Source organism: Microplitis demolitor, chromosome 2, assembly GCF_026212275.2.
Source record: "Microplitis demolitor isolate Queensland-Clemson2020A chromosome 2, iyMicDemo2.1a, whole genome shotgun sequence".
In the NCBI taxonomy this organism is placed as follows: Eukaryota; Metazoa; Arthropoda; class Insecta; order Hymenoptera; family Braconidae; genus Microplitis; species Microplitis demolitor.
The window spans coordinates 11,516,862-11,538,027 of NC_068546.1; the positions used below are offsets into that span (position 1 = coordinate 11,516,862).

Here is a 21,166-nt window from a genome sequence, read left to right on the forward strand (position 1 = left end):
GTATAAATGTTTGAATACAATTATTTAATGAAAATAAATTCATTTATTAACGAAAATATTATTTAACTAATTCTTCAAACTCAGTTTATTCACGTGCGTTACTTATTTACTGGAAAATGATATTAAATGTCGTTATAAATAAACAAATTTTAACAATCGTACTTACGTGTTACCTTGTTGACTGATAAATCCGTAATAATGGCCGATATTCACGTAATAATTCTTTTTAACAACAATGACCCCCACTATTGTTTTACTTTTAAGCGCCACTTTTTTTAAGATATAACACATGCCAACTTAAATAAACATCAATAAACTAATCAATCGAATTCTTGACTTCTATGGTAATTTTTAGTTATTATACCATTATCGAGTTTAACAAAACTGTTGAGATACACGAAATTATTTAGATCGAGTTTGTTATAAAAATTGTGATGTAAATAATTTATTAGTATTTTCAGTTGATGGAAACAGTTATAATTAATTTTTTAATATTGAAAATACTTTCGTGACAATGACTTATCATTTAGTCATATAGAGGGATTGAATTCAAAGTTCAGTTAAGCGGGTAAATACTACAATAATTTTGAATTTCCACTTTGTTAGTGGATAATGTCACTTGCTTGTGACTATCAACATTAAAAATATAAATAAAATTTAGTTGGTTTCTGTTGGCCAAACTGAGTATCTTATAAATTTGATAAATGTAAGTCTAGTAATGTTTCGGTAAAATCTACATTAGTAGCCAGCTTGGCCGCAAGTTCACAGAAAGTTAAGGCTAGCATTTTATGTCGAAGTTTACCACAAGTAGTTGATGTTCAATAAAATGACGCCATCTTTTCCGCAATTTTCTGTAGAAATAAACCTAACTTTTATTCTTAACTCCTTTCTAGAACTCTCAGGAATTAAATTCGTTTAAGTCGTCTTTTAAAAACGGGTTTTCATTTATGTTAATGTCTCTGAAAACTACTTTAGCTACAAGCTGATGTCAATTTGAAAACTTGACAAAAATTTACAGCACGCAGTGGACGATGAATTTCTAACAAAATTTCGTTAACAAGCTTAGTAGCCAACTTTTGTCATTTTGCATAATATCTTGCACTAATATTCTAATTGAAGCACTGTAAAAAATAATGATGCTTGTTCACCATCAAAGAACTTGGTTATTCTAGCAAAATGCAAATTCGATTTTCGCGGAATCTACAGCCAGAATGAATAAAAAAAAAAAATCAACTGCTGCTGAGTACCCTGATAGTCAGACTTTTTGATCAGAAAGTTGGCGTACATTAGTTGTCACTAACTTGACAACAAGTTGTCGACAACATTCAGCTTTTGTTACTGTTGACTACAAGTTGTTACTAACTTTCCCAGAAACTTGGTGACAATTTATTACCGCAACAAGTCGCACACTTTCTAAAAGAATTGAAGACAACTTTGCGCAAATAATGAAATGCCAATTTTGCCACAAACTTTCTCAGAAAGTTGCTATCAACTTATGAAAATGCCCATTTTTGCGACTGACGGCGACAGATTGTGGCAGTAGATTGTCGCTAACTTGCTGTCAACTCAGCTAACAGGGTAACTCTGGCAATTAGTGATGCGGAATGACCGTCATTTTGAGTTTTGGTCACAAGACGGTCCGGTGACGGTCTTGTGACCAACGGACCTAAGTGACGAGCCTGTTCAATTGCGAAATGACGGTCACAAATTTTCCGGTCAGAGTCCGTCATTTCGGACCGTCGAAAATTTTTTTGTTACAAATTTGGTCCGTCACATCTAGCTAGATGATTTGTAACCGTCATCAAATTTTTGGTCACGAATTTGAGCTTGGTCATGAAATTTGTCAGTCACAATCAGCTAGATGATTAGACGCAATCTTTTTTGCAAATAATTGAAAAATGTATTTTTCCCTTCGTATTTTTTATCTCGTGGTATTTTTAAGAAAATGGTGGTTTCAAAATTTAAATTTGTATAAAAGTTAGAAAGGCGTTTGTAAGACGTCGCCACAATTGTGACGGTCCGTCATTTTATGAACGGTCCGCTGACGGTCTGGTGACCATGACGTGGCGGTCAAAAAATGGCCTGACGGTCAGCTTCATATCACTACTGGCAATCTAAGTAATGACGACAAGCCTGGATTTCCAGTATTGCTTAGCAAACGTTTGCATTTATTGCCTCCTACTATACTGGTTGTAAATTTTGGACAGGCTAAAAATTTCAATTAGCGTCTGCAGATAAAGTATCCTGCAGATAAAATATTTATTGGGCGGAATTAAAATATTTCAGTGTAAACAAAGCTTGTCCAATTTAGCAGAATATTTGCTGAGGAAACTTCTGAGATTAGCAACTTTAGCAAGCAAAGATTTACTCATATAGGTAGACTACCTAAAAAGCTAGAGTTGCTAAGCGAGAGTTTACTTTCATTTTGCCGTCCAATGACAGCAATAAATTTTTGGTAAATTAATTCCAGACTTTGCTGAGTAGATGCCTCTGTAAATGAACGGCTAATATACGTCAACTTTTGCTGTTCAGATTCCTGACTTCGAGTGCAACATACTGTACAAATCGACAAAAAGTAGACCGGCAAAGTTGCTTCTTCAACATTTGCTAGAAATTTGCCATTCAATCCCAGCAGTAGATTTCGTTTCAGTTAAATTTCAAATAGACGACGATTTGCTAGCAAAGTGACTACTCGGACAGATAACTCAAAGATTTGCTGAGCAACTGTATGCTTAAAAAGTTTCTTTTGATTTGATGACAAGCTCTTGACAACTCAAAGTATTCGCAAAAATTTTGACTAAATCACGAGTATGAATTAAACAAAAAGTTGTCATTAAATTACGCTAACTTTTTCAAATTAAGCTGAGAAGAAATGTTGACTGAAAATTACGAGAAAGCATCTAAAGAATGAAAGTAACTCTCAATTCAACAAATAGTTGTAAAGAGTTAGCGTTAATTGATTGAACATCCCACCTTTGCAGTCAACTTGAGGCAAAATTTTAGCCATTACTTTCTGTTAATTTACAGTTAAAGGGACTACCACTGAGTACTTTGGTAAAATACACATATGGTGGTGGAAACTTTAAAGACGTCTGAATATAGTCAACTTGCACACGAATGCAGAGCGCAGATTAACGGTGATTTGCTGTATAACGGCATTTAGGGTTACTATGAAACGCGTGGACTCAATTAAAAGTCACTGACAACAGAACTGTAGATAGACACTATTAGAGATTAAATATTATGTCTAAAATACAATTTTCAATGCTAGGGAAATAGTTGGGATAATTTTATGATACTGATAAGACTGAAAATTAACATATATATTCTGTTTATTAAATTTTTAATAATTGACAGCACCTTCTTTAATTATAAAAATTTATATTAATTTTATATTATTATAGATAAGATATAGATATAAATCTAATGATGTATGGATGTAAGTATGTTTGTATGGATGTATATATGTATGCATGTATGTATGAATGTATATATGTATGTATGTATGCATGTATATATGTATGTATGATGTATGTATGCTTAAACGTGTATATGCGTAAGTGTGTGTGTTTGTTTACATATATATGTTTATATCACGACCCTGTCCACGTCCTCTTCCACGCCCATTTGAGCGGTACTGCCCTCGCCAGTTACGGCGTTGGTAACCGGCACCCCGGTGTCGCCGACCCCTCACTAAAAACCAGAACAAAATAATAAAAATTACAATATCTTAATTCTTAGCTACATATGCAGAATTAATGAAATATGATTATCATCATATTGAAACTTACGTTCTGATGACGCTGTCGCCACTGACCCATTGACTAGTGCTGGCACATTAGCGAGTGGTGGCCCATTAGTTGGTGCTGGCACATGGACTGGTGGTGGCACCTGGACTGGTGGTGGCGCAAGAACTGGTGCTGGCTCATGGACTAGTGCTGGCTCATGGACTGGTGCTGGCTCATGGACTGGTGCTGGCGCAAGAACTGGTTCTGGCACATGGACTGGTGGTGGCACCTGGACTGGTGGTGGCACCTGGACTAGTTCTGGCCCATTCAGTAGTCCTGGCTCATTTTCTTGCACGAGTTCTGGTACTGGTAGTGGAGGCGGGGGTGGAGGTGGTGGTAAATGATAAAATTGCTGTAGGTTGGCCCACTCATGAGGAAGTGGGTTACGAAGACCTGAGCCCCTGGCCACTCTGCTATACTGTCCGATTGCCTCCCTAACAGCTGCCATCGCAGCGGCAAGTTCTGCGTTATTGTTTTCTGAAATAAAATGAAATGAACAAAATAATTCAAATTCACCAAACTATAAAACACCAAGACAGTGACTTACCACCCAATATATTTTGATCCGCCATTTTGATAGCCTACTGAAAATAAAAAATAACAACAAGTAATAAGAAAATGTCAACACAAGAAATTTAATCAATATTTGACAATTCTAGTTAATAATAATGTATATATTCAAGTGTGAATGATTCAAATAATTCAAAAATTATTTATAAAATTGTACAACTCATTCAACTACATATTAAAATGAAATATTCAACTAGATATGAAAACGAAATCGTTGATTAAATAATAATAAATAATAATATGACCGAACATTGGTTCCATGAAAACAATACCGGGTGATTAGATAGTTAATTAAGTATAAATGTTTGAATACAATTATTTAATGAAAATAAATTCATTTATTAACGAAAATATTATTTAACTAATTCTTCAAACTCAGTTTATTCACGTGCGTTACTTATTTACTGGAAAATGATATTAAATGTCGTTATAAATAAACAAATTTTAACAATCGTACTTACGTGTTACCTTGTTGACTGATAAATCCGTAATAATGGCCGATATTCACGTAATAATTCTTTTTAACAACAATGACCCCCACTATTGTTTTACTTTTAAGCGCCACTTTTTTTAAGATATAACACATGCCAACTTAAATAAACATCAATAAACTAATCAATCGAATTCTTGACTTCTATGGTAATTTTTAGTTATTATACCATTATCGAGTTTAACAAAACTGTTGAGATACACGAAATTATTTAGATCGAGTTTGTTATAAAAATTGTGATGTAAATAATTTATTAGTATTTTCAGTTGATGGAAACAGTTATAATTAATTTTTTAATATTGAAAATACTTTCGTGATTATAACTCATCATTTAGTCATACAATAGGATTGAAATCCAAGTTCAGTTGAGCGGGTAAATAAGGATAGTTTAAAATTACCACTTTGTAGTGGATAATCTCACTTGCGTGTGACTAACAACATTAAAAATATAAAAATATTTTAGTTTGTTTCTGTTGGCCAAACTGAGTTCCTGGTAAACTTACCATATTATCAGATTTGCCGAGCATACCCCCTAATAGCACGATTTGCTTTAGCAAAAGTTTACTTACAAAAGTTTCCTTGAATTTTTTGTCAAATGACCGTCAGTTTCAGACTTTTTCGTTTTTGATGACAATTGGTATACAACTTGCTATACAATTTGACGTTAAATTACCACCCGAATTAGAATGCAAATTCACTTCAAAAGTTTTATACAAATTGTCTTCAAAAACAAAAATGCCTGAAGTTGACCGACATTTGACGAAAAATTAAAGGATTTTTTCGTAAAGTTGAACTTTTGCTAAGCAAATCGTGCTAATTGGGTTTTGTTTCTAATAAAAAAAAGTTACCTCTACATTGGGGAAAAATTAACCGCAAATTTTACTATTCAACTTTCGCTGTTAAACTGACGGCAAAGTCAGGCAGCGAATTGCAGGTAATTTCATTGTCAAATTATTGTCAATTTCAAGCTAAGGTAGCCATTAGGGTAGTTAATAGTTGACCCAAACTTGCTTATTCATTCATCATGGGTAAAATAATATTACGCATTAGGCCTCTTTGTTTGTGCATACGAGGGTAATGAAAGCGCTCTCTAGTGTTGAAAAATCAAGACAGATTTTGAAAACTTTAATGTTGAGTCTATGGAGACTATATAGTCTCCATAGTTGAGTTAATCATGCTCCTTCTTGAAACTATTTATTCTAAGACGGTAATAAATAAGCATATATTATAGATGAAAAAAATTTCTGAAATCTCAATTTTTAAGGTACTATAGTATATGCTAACGTTTTTTATATTTTAAAAGATAAATAATAATAAAATGTGATAAAATTCAGTTGGTAAACTTTAAGTGAGACATAAATATTTCAGAAAAACCAGAAATGAGCCGTGTTTTAGTTTTAATAAAAAAAAATGTAACTCATAACCATAAAACACCACTCCGACTCAAGAAAAGAGACAGGTAGGCTCGCGCTACACACTCACACATATACATGTGTTTGACCGTGTACTTGGCGCGAGACACTACCGTGTCTCTGGATCTCCTCCAAATTAGTATTGATTAATTTCTTTCGAATTCTGCATTGTTTTCTAGTTATTTCCATTTTAATGCCAAGCTTCTAAAAAAATAGTGTTCTGATCGAATTTATGAGCTTGGCATGGAAATAGAAATAACTAGAAAACAATGCAGAATTTAAAAAAAAATTATCAATGATAATTTGCAGGAAATAAAATTGTCTACAAAAAATATTCATGACATTTTATGATAAGTCTTATAGTTTCGCCGGAAATGTAAAAAGACCTCGAAATTTACTCTAACTTACCTTCGAGGTCCAATAACGTATGCACCGATAGATTTATCGAAAAATGATAAAAAACTTTTTTTGTAGAGCGTTAAATTTCCAATGAAAATGTATACTGGGCTTATTCGTACATTGAGCCATTGCTGAAGTAAACAATACAAACTAAAAAAAGTTATTTTTCGTTGTTATTTAAATGGGAAATCGAATTTTTCGATGAGAGAAGCCCCTAATTGACTTAGAATTTTTTTTCAAGGGGGGATATTTTTTTAACTTCCCGCTAAGAAAATCGACGATTTTCAAAAATTTCGGGAAGTTGTATTGTATTGTTTTCACCCCGATTTTCGAAAATCGAGTTTTCATCAGATGTCGACGTTTTGAGGTCCTAGGAAGCTATTCTGACTATTTTCAGAATGATGTCCGAGTGTGTATGTATGTATGTGTGTGTGTGTGTGTGTGTGTGTGTGTGTGTGTGTGTGTGTGTGTGTGTGTGTGTGTGTGTGTGTGTGTATGTATGTAAACTCTTTGTAACTTTTGAACTAATGAATCGATTTGGATGGTTGAGGTGGCAATCGAAAGAGCTTGTTGGCCATCAACTTTCCTGAAAATTTCAATTTATTTGATCGAATAGACTCGAAAATATTTGCGAATTACGAAAAAAAAAAAAATTTTTTTTTTTAGTTTTTTATTGATTTCTCAAAAACGACTTATACGATCGACTTTAAAATCTAATCAGCTCTAGTACTCAATAAAACGCGTCGATTGCCACCTCAAACATCAAAATCGGATAATTCGTTCGAGAGTTATCGCGGGAGAAAGAAATGGTGAAAAACGGTTTTTTCTAAATATTTTCGAAACGACTGACGCGATCGATTTCAAATTTTAATCAGCTCTAGAATTCGATAAAACGCGCCAATTGCCACGTCAACTATCGAAATCGATTGATTAGTTCAAAAGATATCGGCGTTGAAAAGTTAAAAAAATAACATTTTATGTTATTTTTTCCGGATAAATCATAATATAACGTACTAAAATGTGCCTGATATCATACCAACTCTTTTTTTTGTGGTTTCTTTTGATCATATAATGTCATCGAACTTGGTTTTGAGTTTAAATCTTGTTATTAACAAAAAAATCGATAAAACGTTGTTTTTAATATTTTTATCGGATATTTCATATTTTATTGTCTCTTACATGAGTCAGAACTTATTTAAATCTTGATTTCGATCCCCGACATTGATTTCTGCCTCAATACACTTATTTTACTGAACATAATCAGGAACTAAATTTTAAAAACCGCTTCATTGATGATTTTTGATTCTTAAATTTGCAAACTTCAGCATAATAGGTAAATTGTTAGAGCTTGAAAAGATCGTAAAAAAACAATTGCATGTGATAGCATTTTCGAGCTCGAAGAGCTCGAAAATATATCTACACTAATTTTTTCGAGCTCTTTGAGGTCGAAAACAGCGGGAAGTTTTGGGGCTGGCCCGCAGGGTCAACCGACGCCCAGATTTTTTGTTCTATAAATTGTTAGTTTTACAGATAGGAGAAAAAAAACAAAATATCCCCTAAATATAAAACACCCTAATATTTTTAAATGACGTTATACACAATTTAACCTGATCGTGTTTAAGAAACAAGTTATATCTGCAATAATGAGCAAATTATTATATTATTATAAATTAATATTATGAAATATGGCGGATAAGAATTCGTGTGTAATATAAAATACAGCCACGAATTTCTCTTAACTACAAGTGGCCAATGGACGAGCGGAGCAAACTACAATCTATCAATCACAAAGTTAAGTAGCATCGAGGAGGGACATGAATTGGATGGGTGACCTATCTCGGAAAAAACAACGATTTTATGAAATTTTATACTGAAAATGGCCTGGTAAAATTTTATAAAACTTTATAAATTTTTAAAAAATTTTATAAAATTTTTTCCTGGGTACACTCAATTTTTTAAATCTACAAGTGGTCAATAGACGAGCTAAGCAGATTACATTTCATCAATAACCAAAGTTGAGCAGCATTGAGGTGGACCATTAATTGGACGGATGACCCGTTCCGGAAAAAAAAAATAATTTTATAAAATTCTATAAAACTTTATACTGAAAATGGTTAGATAAAATTTATAAAGTCTTACAATTTTCGTAAATTTTTATTAAACTTTATAAAATTTCACCAGGCCATTTTTAGTATAAAATTTTAGTACTAAAATTTTGTAAAATTTTATAAAATTTTATAAAAATTATTTTTTCCCGATAATATTAAATATTATTTAATGATAATATTAAAAGCTTAAACTTTTACAGGCTTATTTTTATATGTAAATAAAACATTTGACCCCGTTTTCGAGAAAAACAAATTTTTCTTTTTTTTTGTGAAATATCCGATTATAGATGATTACTTCGGTAATACGTATTGCTATATTCACAATACGGACTGCTAAGCTAACCATTCAGATAGCTATATTAAAAATTTTGATTGCTATAATACCAATCTATATGAATCGTTAAAAATGCAATTTTATTTAAATTTAATAAAAAAATTTTCAACTTTAACCATATACTTGCAATAACAAGCAATTGATAAGTACAGGTAGCATCTACAAATTACATTCATAAAAAACTTACTTGGTATAATAAGGAACCTTCACCAGTTTTATTAAAACAAACTTCATCAATTGAGTTAATATTATCAGCGATTATTTTAGCAATAATAGTCATTCTTGAACGTAGTAAATGTCAATAACTGATACAAGAAAAGAAATTGATCGTATTACACTAAATGTAAGTCAAGAAATCAACTTAATTATTAATCAATTAATGATTAACGGAATTCATAAATATATATCTGAATGATAAAAGATCTGTCATTCGCATAGACATCGAAATTTATATAAAAATATCTGAACTGTGGAAAACAAAACTGAAACATTACTAAACAAAAGAAAGTAGTTATGAATTTTCTCAAAACTAATTTATAATATGCACTATAGTCCCCTACCTTGCCGGATAAGATTTCAAAAATAAAACATGTTTTTAAAATTTACGTTGTTATTTTTTTTAATGTTATTCCACTGTAAAAAATCAGGCGTGTATCCGGATTTAATTTTAATCCGAATTCACTCCGTATTCAATCCACCGCTCGTAGTTCCGGAGTTTTAGAAAAAATCACTCCGCATGCGGAGTGAATAAGGAGATTTTTTTGCAGAGTGACGCGGATTTTATTTCACTCCCAATTCACTGTGGTCCGGAGTTGTAACATTTAAATAAATTTATATTAAACTGTTAAACAGTGTGTGTTTGTACATGTATACGCAAGTTTTTATTTCGATTATACACTTGCGCAATAAATTATAGGAACAAAAAAAATTATAAAATTTTTTTGTGATATTTAAAAGGCTGTAACTTTGTGAAAAAAAGTAATCGTATCGAGAATTAAACGAAACAGTTTATAGCTTGAAATCTTAAGTTTCGGTGTATTTTTTTCAACAAAAAAAAAAAAAAAAAAAAAAAAAGAAATTCCAAAAAATGTCAAAAAAAAAAATCGAAGAAACAAAAAATTAAAATTTTTTTTTCGTGTTCGAAATTTTTTTTTTTAATATTTTTTTTTTGTTTTTTCGTCAGTTCGTTGACTTAGAGGTTCTTCTCCACCTAAATGTAATTTTTCGGAAAAACCTAAAATGATGTATCTTCTAAATATTTTTCCTCTGTCGATTGCCGTTAGTTTCGTTGAAATCCATTAGATATTTTTTTTTTTAATAAAAGTTTTGTGAATTTTAACCCTTGTAACTTTTGTTCTATTTATTTTTTTATTATAACACTAATAGTGATTGTTCAAACTGCAAGCGCGCCAAATTTGCAGAACACCCCTTTGGCGCCTTTACTTTGAGAGGTAGTTTCACCCCCTAGATATATTTTTCCGCAGCTAAAAAAATACGTGTCCCTTAGATTTCGACAAAGAATAACATTTCCTTCTCATCGAAATCGGAGAGGGACACTTGGGATACCTTCCTTGATAGTTATGCCAAAGTAGTATACTTCTAACGAGTGTACATGAGTACACACGCCAATTTATTCTTTATTTCCCTAAAAGAAGTAATTATTACCTTGCTATTAGTAGAAATACCGCTTATGTCTCATATACTTGTAAATAATAATATAATTAAATATTATACAAATAACGGAATCAACAATATTTTTAATCTATTCAATTTCATCAATTTGATTTGTAACCAAATGAATATCGATAACATCCTCTTTCACGTGTGTGATTCGGCAAAGTATTTTACAGATCAGTCTTCGTGTCGGTAGGACTTTGGATTGAGCTCATGAGCCAGCGGAATTTTCGTTTTTTTAAGTTTTCTTCATGACGGGCATTGTGCATTTAAATTTATAAAATTCTATAAAATGGTATAAAACGACATAAAAATTCATCGAATCAAAACTCATCTATTTTTGTATAACTATTTATATAAAATTTTCATAATTATACACAAATTTTATATCAGATGGTTCTTTATTAATAGTTCTAAGTTAAAAGTGTTTCTAGTTATGTAATGCTAAAATATAGTAAAATTGAACATTTCAAGTGCGCTTGGATACGAATATTATCCTCCATTCTCTGCTATATTTCTGTTAATTATCTAAAATATAATGTGAATTTATATAAACCAGCTAATATTTATGAGGAACGAAAGCTAAGGCTGCTAAGTTGTTCTACTGTAGATTGCGCGATTTCTGGTTGTTAAAAATTGATTATTGATTAGGGGTTATTTTTTGATTCAATAGTTATTATGATACTTATTTTAAGGAAATTGAATTAATCAAAAAAAATGTATATTTTTTAGTGTCTACACCACCCACGACAAGTCCGAATCCAACAACTACTGAGTCATCGAGGAAAAGTAAGACATTTTTGAATTAATGACGAACAAGGCCTTGGAGTTGGTGCTGACAATACATTTTAAGTGTGTTTTGCATATTTTATCACATATTGAAAGCAACAACTTTCAGGCTCTAGTAGTGAGTAAAATAAAGTATCACATTTCCATAAAATTTTTATGTTTGTCTCTTTTCAGATTGGGATATCTCAACTGAAACGAATAACTCCATTGATGGAAACCCTAGCTCGTTAATCATTCCTAATGAGATAGGGATGAAAATCGGTACACCTTTCTATTACTTACTTAAAATTTAGTACTATTCTATTGATATATTATATCAATCAAAAATGTCACAAATTCACTAAAAATTTCATTAATCTTTATAATTTTATTTTCTTATTGATCTTTTGTATATGAAATAATATTCACTACTTTTATTTTATGAAAATTTTAATGTTGGCAATATCAAACACTTTGTGAAAGTAGAATATATAGAAAACAGTGAAGGTTCGCTTACGGGTTTATATCGAAGATTCAGTCGTATTGCATACAGCGAATCTTCAATAGTATTTAAGTGTCAATATGGAATAAGCCATTTTTCACTTCTGTGTGTTGTTTCACTGCATTTATTTTTCGCTACATAATAAATGCAGTGGAAAAAGAAGAGCAGTTAGTCAGAGGACTTAGCAAGGGTGAGCACTGCTCTGAATTCCGATCTATAAAGTTGCTTATTGCTCTCTATTAATTATGAAATTAATCTTATATTAATTTAAAATAAATCTAATCTTATTAAGAGAAAATATTGCCACTCAGTAATATTTTCTCCTCCATTATAACTGATCCATCACACTATCACTACCTAAGAGTGAGCGCTTTTCAGCAGTCCCTTATCGTCCTATAACCCTGAGCGCTCAATAGCAGTTTGAGTTTCCTGAAGATTTTGCTACATTCCACCTGATCATATTGATAATAATTATATAGAGTTAAAATCATAAATAAAAATATTTAGATCGCGAAACTATTTAAAATTAATAATTCATGAGACAATTGTTGGCCGTGGCTCACCAAGGGCCCATTGACACCCTCATCATGCCAACTCTGGAGATAAATAACAACAAAAATAATGTAAAATAATTGTCTGTTTTGTACATGTCATTATTTTATAACGTCCCGGCCAGCATGTCAGATGACGTGACCATTCATTTTGATATGTCTGCTGCTGAAATTTAAATTTATTATCTTGGATTTCTCCCTTCGATAGCGATAAAAAAATTTAGACGAGCGGTTTGCAGGATGCGGGCGATTATAATGTATACGAGAATGAAATTCTCTTTTTGTAAATTTTTGTGTATCTTTTTGGAAATTAAGAACCCAACGACTATGAAGAGACTGATGTTCTTGACGTAGCAAAAAATTTGTAAAAGAATCACTCTTTCACTTATCTTTCGATAAATCTCTTTTCTAACACTGCAGCCTATATACCTTCAAAACTTTGCAGCTCACTCAACCTCATCGTGATGACACGATCAGTTTGAATTATAAGGCATACGGGTAAGTTTGAAACATCAAAAGTTATCATCAGCATACTTTAAAAATATAAAATAGTTTTAAAATTTACAACTGATTTTCTTCACAACAAAATAAAACTAACGAAATAAGATTTTAATGCAAAATACATGAGTTATCTAGAAAGAAAAAAAAATTTTTTTGTATTTTTTTAATTTATCCAAACTTTCAAGACTATCATATTATTGGAAGAAGTAGTTAAAACTAAAAGTTTGAGGTCAAAAGTTAAAACCTGCTACATGCAAGCTTTCAGATACTTCTTATTGAAATTGTCTATGACTTTAAGTTTAAACGTTATATAAACTTTAACAGTGAAAAACTGATTTTTTTGAAAAATCGTGAAAATATCAAACAGCCATAAATTCTGAACTAATGAACTGATTCAGCTATCTTCAAATTTTATCAATATCATCTCTTATAGAATAAGTATGGAAATTTTCATGGAGATCCAATAAGAATTGTAGGCGCTATCGTGACGATATTTTCTGGTTCTATTGCATGTATATGTGGCATTCCACGTCGAATCGACGACATTTGACCCCGACCCCTTTTGATTTGGCTTAAAATTTTTCGACCGTTTCTACCCCATTAAAATCATTTTTCAGGCAATTTTCGAATTTTTTTGCGCATCCCAGAAAAAGTTATGAATTTTTTAAAAATGAGGCTTACATTGTTTCAAATAGCTCTAACTTCTTCAAAAATTGACCAATCGGGCCGTTTTTTCTTGTTTTTTTAAAATTTTTGTCTTTGGATGTACTTTTTAGAAAAAAAAATACAAAAAAATTGTAAGATAATAATCTTTATGAAATTTTGAAATTTTCTGTGAAAAACCGTTATTTTCTTAAGGTTCACCATTTTTTTTTTTTTTTTTATTAATTTTCTCGAAAAGTACTTCAACGAATTCTGCGACTTTTCCTGCCAATCCTAGGGTAGGCAGACTACTCTTTCTATGTTTTCTATCAATTGAAAAAAAAAAAAAAATTTCCCAGTCGGGCTTATTTTGCAAAATATCACTCTGGAAATTTCTGCGGATTTATAAACGACTTCAGAGCTTGAAAAATAGTGATAAAAAAAATTAATTGAAAGTGGTTACCCTCGAGAAAAATTTGATTTTTAAAAAAAAAAATGAAAAAAAAAATTGAAGATACCTATCATTAATTTTATTGTAATTTTTTTCGAAAACTACATTTTGAAACAAAAAAAATGGAAATAAGATTGTCATTTGGTTTATATTTGACTAAGTAACGGGCTTTTGCAATAGCGATATGCGTTAGATTTATTTTTTGAAAGCCTGTGACTTGGTCAAAAATAAACCAAAAGGCAATCTTATTTTTTCAGTTTTTTTGTTTTCAGGTGTGGTTTTTGAAAAAAGTTACGATACAATTATTTGTAGGTATCTTTTTTTTTTTTTTTTTTTTTTTTTTTTTTGAAAAAATCCAAATTTTTTCGAGAATGACCACTTTCGAATAATTTTTTCGTCTCAATTTTTCAAACTCTGAAGTCGTCTATGTTATGTTCGCCGCTTTAGTTTAAATTAATTATCCGGGAATTCTCCCTTGGGTTGCGATGGTAAAATTTAACGAGCGATTCGGAGGATGCGGACAACTATAAAGAATACGAGGAAAGTTTTCACTTCCTATATTTATTATTTATTGTTGGTTTTTTGAAGAGTGTGCGAACCCAAACGCCTTCGAGCTTGGTCAACATTGCATTTATAAATCGATCAACAGAGAGAAAAAATATTAAAATTGTTTCTCACTTACCTTTAGATGATTCTTTCTTCTCATACGGCAGGCTTTTTTCCCTCCAGAACTTTGCAGCTCACTCGGCCTCCTCCTGAAGGATTCGGTTGAATGAACGCGGCTGAGGTTGGAGGATAAAATCTGATGTGTTACTTTCGAATGAAACTCTCAAGTTTAAAGTTGTAATCTCTAGTCTTTTTATTAAACGTTCTGGTTGCGTAATCACATTATATTTAAATTCAAATATAGTTTCACTTCCAGCATATAGAGGCAGCACCTACTGGGGCCTCGTGTCTGTTAAAATTCAAACTTGAACATGCGCAGTGCGGCGCATGCGCATCTACTCTTTCCTGCCTCGTGTCGAGAAGACGGCCGCCATTATCTTTCGCAAACGTACATTCAAGTGAAAACACGTGTTTAATTTAATCGTATTATTTTGTGCTCATCTTCAAGTAATTAATTGAATCAATAATTAAAATAAATTCAGCAATCATCAAGCTCATAAAAAATATAATTCTTTCTATAATTTTGGGCACCAGAACTCAAAAATAAATTATCTCAAGAACTCAAGAAAACCAGTGATCGTCAACCACGTTTCTCAAGAGGTTATTCAAACGATAGACATTACAAGTGCCTCTTTATTCAATAGATAATTATATCAAGTGCTCATAAATATAAAAGACTCAAATTATAATTAATTAATTATCAATATGCTCAATATTTCAATTGTACTAAAAGTTAATTATCGCTCGGTAGCTTCTGCAATCATGCTACCACGTGTTCAACGAAAAATTTAATTCAGTGTAATTTATTACGATCGCATTAAATTAAATTAAATTAAGTGATCACTAAAATCAGAATTCAATGAACTCAAATATTTATGCATTAAGTGCTACTTAAAACTAATCAGCAAGTGTTAAATTATGAAATTCGCTCGGTAACCTCTAAATTCATGTTACTTATTCTCATGACATTTTTGCGATCCACTCAGTGTTCAAATAGACTCAATTAATTATTTAATTTATTTACAGCGAGTTCGATTCTATAATTTGTATTTAATTGATTATGCATTCATCAAATCAAACAATCAACAGTATTAATAAATTAAATCAACGATTTAATTTTGTAACCCGGTGATATTATGTGCTGTGACAAATGAAAATATTGTTAAATTTTTTAATATACGTATTTTTCCAACCGCCAACCAGTCCTGGCATGTATTTATTAAATTATTATTACAACACGTTCAATTACAATATCTTTTAAGTTGAACTTCACTTACACACTATAACTTTTCACAATTTTTAAGTATACAATTTTATTGGATGATGCGTCTTTGTTGGGCCCGAAGGCTAATATGCGCAAAACTGAATCGACTCGAGATTGAATTACAAATTATATTTATTTTTGTATTGCAGTAAGATTAATTGATTTTTATAAAGATGTGAGATAATTATTCCCTATTGACTTTTTAACGCAAATGGGGATTCCTGCAATAGGGTTCTTATTAAAAAGATTAAAATTCTATTATTAACTTTTCGACGCAAATGCGGATTCCTGCAATAAGATTTACAAAATTTTCGCTGTTTCGTTATTCGCGGTCCGTAAGACTCAAGATCACGAGATCTGATATTCGACTAAGATCCTGAGCCATGGTGCTCAGGTTATTTATAAACTTCGATTAATGTTTGTCGTTGGTGGAAAATGACAACAAGTTTTTATTTAACCGTCAATCGTTATTGCAAGAATCGTCGTTCTATTTTTAAACGCATAAATGGTGGTAAAACTAACGCTGCGTTTTCGCGTGTTTTTGTAAAGAGGAATTTCGTAAATTTATTTATGAGATAAAATAAATTAATAAAGAAATAAATTGGACCTAACACCTATAAATCTTCACAAATTTTCAGAGTGATGTTTTGTAAAATAAGCCTAACGGGGCAAACCTTTTTTTTTTTAATTGAAAAAAAAAAATAAAAGGGAAGGTCCGCCTACTATGGAAAACGGCGGGGAAAGTCGCAGAATTAATCAAAGTGTTTTTTGAGAAAATAAAAAAAATAATAAAAAATAACGAACTTACGAAAATCACGAGTTTTCCAGAAAAAAACGATAAATTTCATAGAGTATCATCTTAAAGTTGTTTTGCATTTTTTTCTGAAAAGTGCATTTAAACAAAAAAAATTTTGAATAAAATAAAACGTCCTAATTAATGAATTTTTGAAGAAGTTGTAGCTATTTAAAAAAATAAAAGCCTTAGTTTTGAAAAACCCATAACTTTTTCTGAGTTGTGTAAAAAAATTTGAAAATTTCCTGGAAAATGATTTTAAAAGAGTAGAAAAGGAAAAAAAAATTTCAGACAAATCGAGAGGGGTTGGAGTCAAAAGTGGTTGATTTGGCGTGGAATGCCCTATATTTGAATGTACGTATGAATATAATTATTTTGTACGAATATAATTAATAATCTTGTCACGATATTTAAATATCGCGGCAGTTACGCATCAGAAAGGTGAGCAACAGAGAGCAGCACACGCTGCTCACACGTCTCATCCGACATTGTTATTATAATTATTGTTTGTTTTCCATTTACGATTTTATTTAATTATTGCGTTAATAATACTTTATTAGTTACTTGGGTAAAAATTGTATTTGAATTAGGAGATTTCACGGATTAATTTACGTATATATTTGGATTTTTGTAGCGCTGGAAAAAATAGATGCGCATTTTAATTATATGCTTATGATTATTTTGATTGGTTGGCGCATGCGCGTCATCGCAATAGTTGGCATCAGTAAATTTATTTATTATAAATAAATTTACTAGTTTTAGGAATAAATCATTGGTTGATTTATTGGTAACTAATATTAAGAATTAATTATGAAAGATACAATTGGTCGTTTAGCGTCGGGAACTTGATAAATTACACGGCCAAAGTTATGTATAACGTTGATGATACTGTAAAAAAAAAACATGCGACAGTTGTATATCTCCATTAGTCAAAGTGAGATATAAGACAAAACGGCGTCGGCCTAGGTGCCGGCATGAGATTCACGTGCTGCCACGGTGAGACGTGGGAAAGTCTCTGTAAGAGTAGCGTGTGTGTTCTGTTACATTAAGATAATTATAAATTTGTCGCCATTTGGTATTTTGAGTAGATAATATAAACCCATTGGCATTATTTGAGCATTTTGATAAACCGCTTAAAGGAAAATACATTTACCGTATTAGCGTGCAACCAAGGCAGTTGAATAATACGTAAACTGTACGTACTTTTTTGGCTAATCCATTGGCGTGTAATTTGGTTCCCGAGTTGGTGATCATTTGTCTATAGCATAAGAGTAAGAGAGATAGTGAATTCTGAGTAGTAATAATTTGTCATAAGCATATGGTGGAATGCGTGACGACTGTGCCCAGTAAATACTAATACAATCAGTAAATAAAAATATATTCAGTATTATTTTATTATTACCAAATATTGAGTGTGATAAATATTTGGTTATTTTTCATTATCATTTATTATTAATGTAAATTATTACTGCTATGATTATTATTTTTTTCCTGCGTTACTATTATTTTATTATCACGTGTGAGTGATACAAGAGCTTCTACATATTATCTTATAATTATTACTGATTCCGATAATTGTTGGAATAGGCATTATTTCGTTAAAATAATATTACTGGTGGGAATACTGCGTACGATTCACTAGTGGTTTAATTTACGAGAATTGTTTATACAAAGTATTCAAAGATTATCTTATTATTTTTATTTTGGAAATATCACGTGCGAGTTATTTGATACGCTGTCAAGTAGTAAATTATTATTTTGCGGTTATCATTAGTTACCAGTATTTATATCTGTGAAAATCACGGGCAAGTGATAGCATTATTTACATGCGATCAGCTATTTTGTGTTTAAGATATTAATTGTCTATTCATTATTATTTGTTTTATTTGTATCTGCATACCAGTACTAGTTTGTAAGTAAACTATTAGTATTATTTTATTTTGATATTGTTATTTTGGATATGCGATACAACTGAGTGTTGAATTTATAATTTAAAATATAATTTGAAACAAATGGTCATCAACCCGGTATTATTTTAAATTTTATTTATTTACAATACTGCTATCTTGTTCTTGCTTTCCTTTTCCTAAAATCTGAAACTGTTACCCTGTCATTTATTTTTATTTTCATTTTCATTTTTCTCCGTTGTATTTATTTTGAGTTAATTTTGTTCATGGGGCACACGAAGTGGCGCCCGACTAGGATATCTAACCCAGCCTGAGCAGAGCTGTAAGTCCAGTGAGATTCTGGATATCTCCAGGTGGGACTTTTGGTAGTTATTATTTTTATTTTTCAGTTATTTTCACCAACGGAGAGCCATAACGGATATTGAGCACCCACCACACTCCGCCGTGGGACGCGTCAAATAGAGAAGAACGTTATAATCTATTTATCTATTGTTAAGGATTTTCCCGTAAAATTATAAGTGTTTAATACAAACGTATGTTATAAATATTGAGACAAAGCGCTTTTTCTCTTTGCGATTTTTACCAGCAGCCACCAGAATTCGCGGGTTGAACTCTGGCTTAGGCTGGCCTTTAGCAAAGTTTTATTTTACTGGGACAGAGCAGTGGGCTAGGGTTCTTGCAAAATAAAGACTCGCACTGATTCAAACACGGCTAAGTATGTAAAAACTCTCTTACTTATTCCATGGCTTATTACTTATGAATTATTTTATAATTGTTAATTGAATTATCATTTATGACTTATATATAATACTTTTATTAAACTATTTAAGAATTTTACCAGTAACATAGAATATAAATTGAATACACAGATAATAGATAAAGTGAACCCGCATGAAAATAATGTATAGTTTATAACGGGTGACCTTGACCAGCTCGTGTCAGCTAGCCAAGCGTCCTCGTTACTAATTTACAACTTATAAAATTTTGTTATTGATTTTGAAATCACTAAACGTCCTCTTAAATGTAAGTTGAAAACGATGAATGGTTGCCGGCTAGCACTCTGCTGCGTGAATTTCCTCCTGTCGTAAACCGGACACGCGGCTGGAATATAAGACTTAAAACTACGGGTGTCTTAAATAAAATGAAATAAAAAGAGAAAAGATTGCATAGATTTCAATATTTTATTTAATTAAACTGTCCCGAATTTTATATGCACAAATTTCCCAAGATCTAAGCGACAGAGATAACAATATGGATATTAAACGCCGGATAAAGAACTAGTCCCTGATAACTACTTATGCCTTGGTATTGAGCAAACGCACTTGGACAGAGGGAGATGAAACCAGCGGTGCAATAAAGAATAGGTACAGCTAACTCACCTTCAACGGACGTCGTTCCATAATTTAGTGGAAAATGCGTAGCAGCCAGAACTCCTTGGGGAAACTTTTACCACCACACTTATTTCTTTAAATTAAAGATAAATTAAATTTTATTTAGGTTACTTAATTGATAAATAACTTCACTGAGCTTAAGAGACTCGCAGAGTACCAGAAGGTGACTTGTGTTCCGTCTAGGACTCTAATAACTACTTTTGAAATCTTAGGGGCGGTCAAGCCATCGGCTGACCCCACTTTTAAATTGCGCAGGGGACTCATTTACGGTTTCCTGCTGCGCGAGATTTTCTCCCCATCCGGTCGTTGATCTACAGACAAGGCTAAGCTGTAAAATCAAAAAGTAGGAACGTAGATGGAGAGCCTCAACTCTCACGTCTTTAAAACCAAGACTACCCTGTCACAAGTTCTAGAGTATAATACAAAGTATAGCCTTGTGTATACTTTCTATAAATGCGCCAAAATATCTCATAAATGTTATAACATGTGATACTTAGTTATTATAAATTTACGATATTATTGATTATACAGTATTAAACATATTTGAAACTATACCTCATTATATATTATTTGTTTAGTTATGTACCTTAGTTTTTATACGTTATGAAAATAAATTGTACTGTACTCTTAAGTTTACTCATGTTTTTAAAATATTCGACAGACTTTAACAAAGACGTCATAAAACTTAAAATTCGGAAAGTTACGACAGGCAAACTCAAGTAGTGGACATTGTTAAATAATCCCTTTAATGACCTAGACGAACCTTCGACACAAACGGACAAATTTTTTACAACCCATCTGTTTATCAGATGGCGACCAGACTTTCGATTTAACAATCTTCTCACACTTAGTTTAAACAACCCTTTTTTCCTTTTCTTGAATAAATAATACCCTTTCCAGAATCCTCTTGTTTAACAACAATTCCCCAACTCCGGTAATTTTCCACCAATGAAAA

General features: G+C 31.5%; 2 protein-coding genes across 2 annotated transcripts in view; one reads left to right on the plus strand and one right to left on the minus strand.

The window, feature by feature from the left end:
• LOC128667338 (lachesin-like) overlaps positions 1 to 11,857 on the plus strand; it is a 1,084,098-nt gene extending 1,072,241 nt beyond the window's left edge. Inside the window, exons 9-10 of the mRNA XM_053736998.1 lie at positions 11,508 to 11,564; positions 11,739 to 11,857. Of these exons, the coding sequence (XP_053592973.1) occupies positions 11,508 to 11,564; positions 11,739 to 11,857 (176 nt within the window). The remainder of the gene's footprint in view (positions 1 to 11,507; positions 11,565 to 11,738) is intronic.
• Positions 3,385 to 5,044, minus strand: LOC103577791 (uncharacterized). The gene is made up of 3 exons (XM_014444301.2): positions 4,336 to 5,044; positions 3,792 to 4,265; positions 3,385 to 3,693 (listed from the first exon to the last, which is right to left on the minus strand). Exons 1-3 carry the CDS (start codon positions 4,358 to 4,360, stop codon positions 3,575 to 3,577), a joined length of 618 nt encoding a protein of 205 aa, XP_014299787.1. The 5' UTR covers positions 4,361 to 5,044; the 3' UTR covers positions 3,385 to 3,574.
• Positions 11,858 to 21,166: the final 9,309 nt, after the last annotated feature.

Coding starts and splice junctions, on each gene's coding strand:
- LOC103577791 (XM_014444301.2), bottom strand. CDS start 4,360: ATGGCGGATCAAAATATATTGGGTG. Junction 4,266..4,335: donor GGATCAAAATATATTGGGTG/GTAAGTCACTGT, acceptor ATTTTATTTCAG/AAAACAATAACGCAGAACTT. Junction 3,694..3,791: donor GGCGACAGCGTCATCAGAAC/GTAAGTTTCAAT, acceptor TCTGGTTTTTAG/TGAGGGGTCGGCGACACCGG.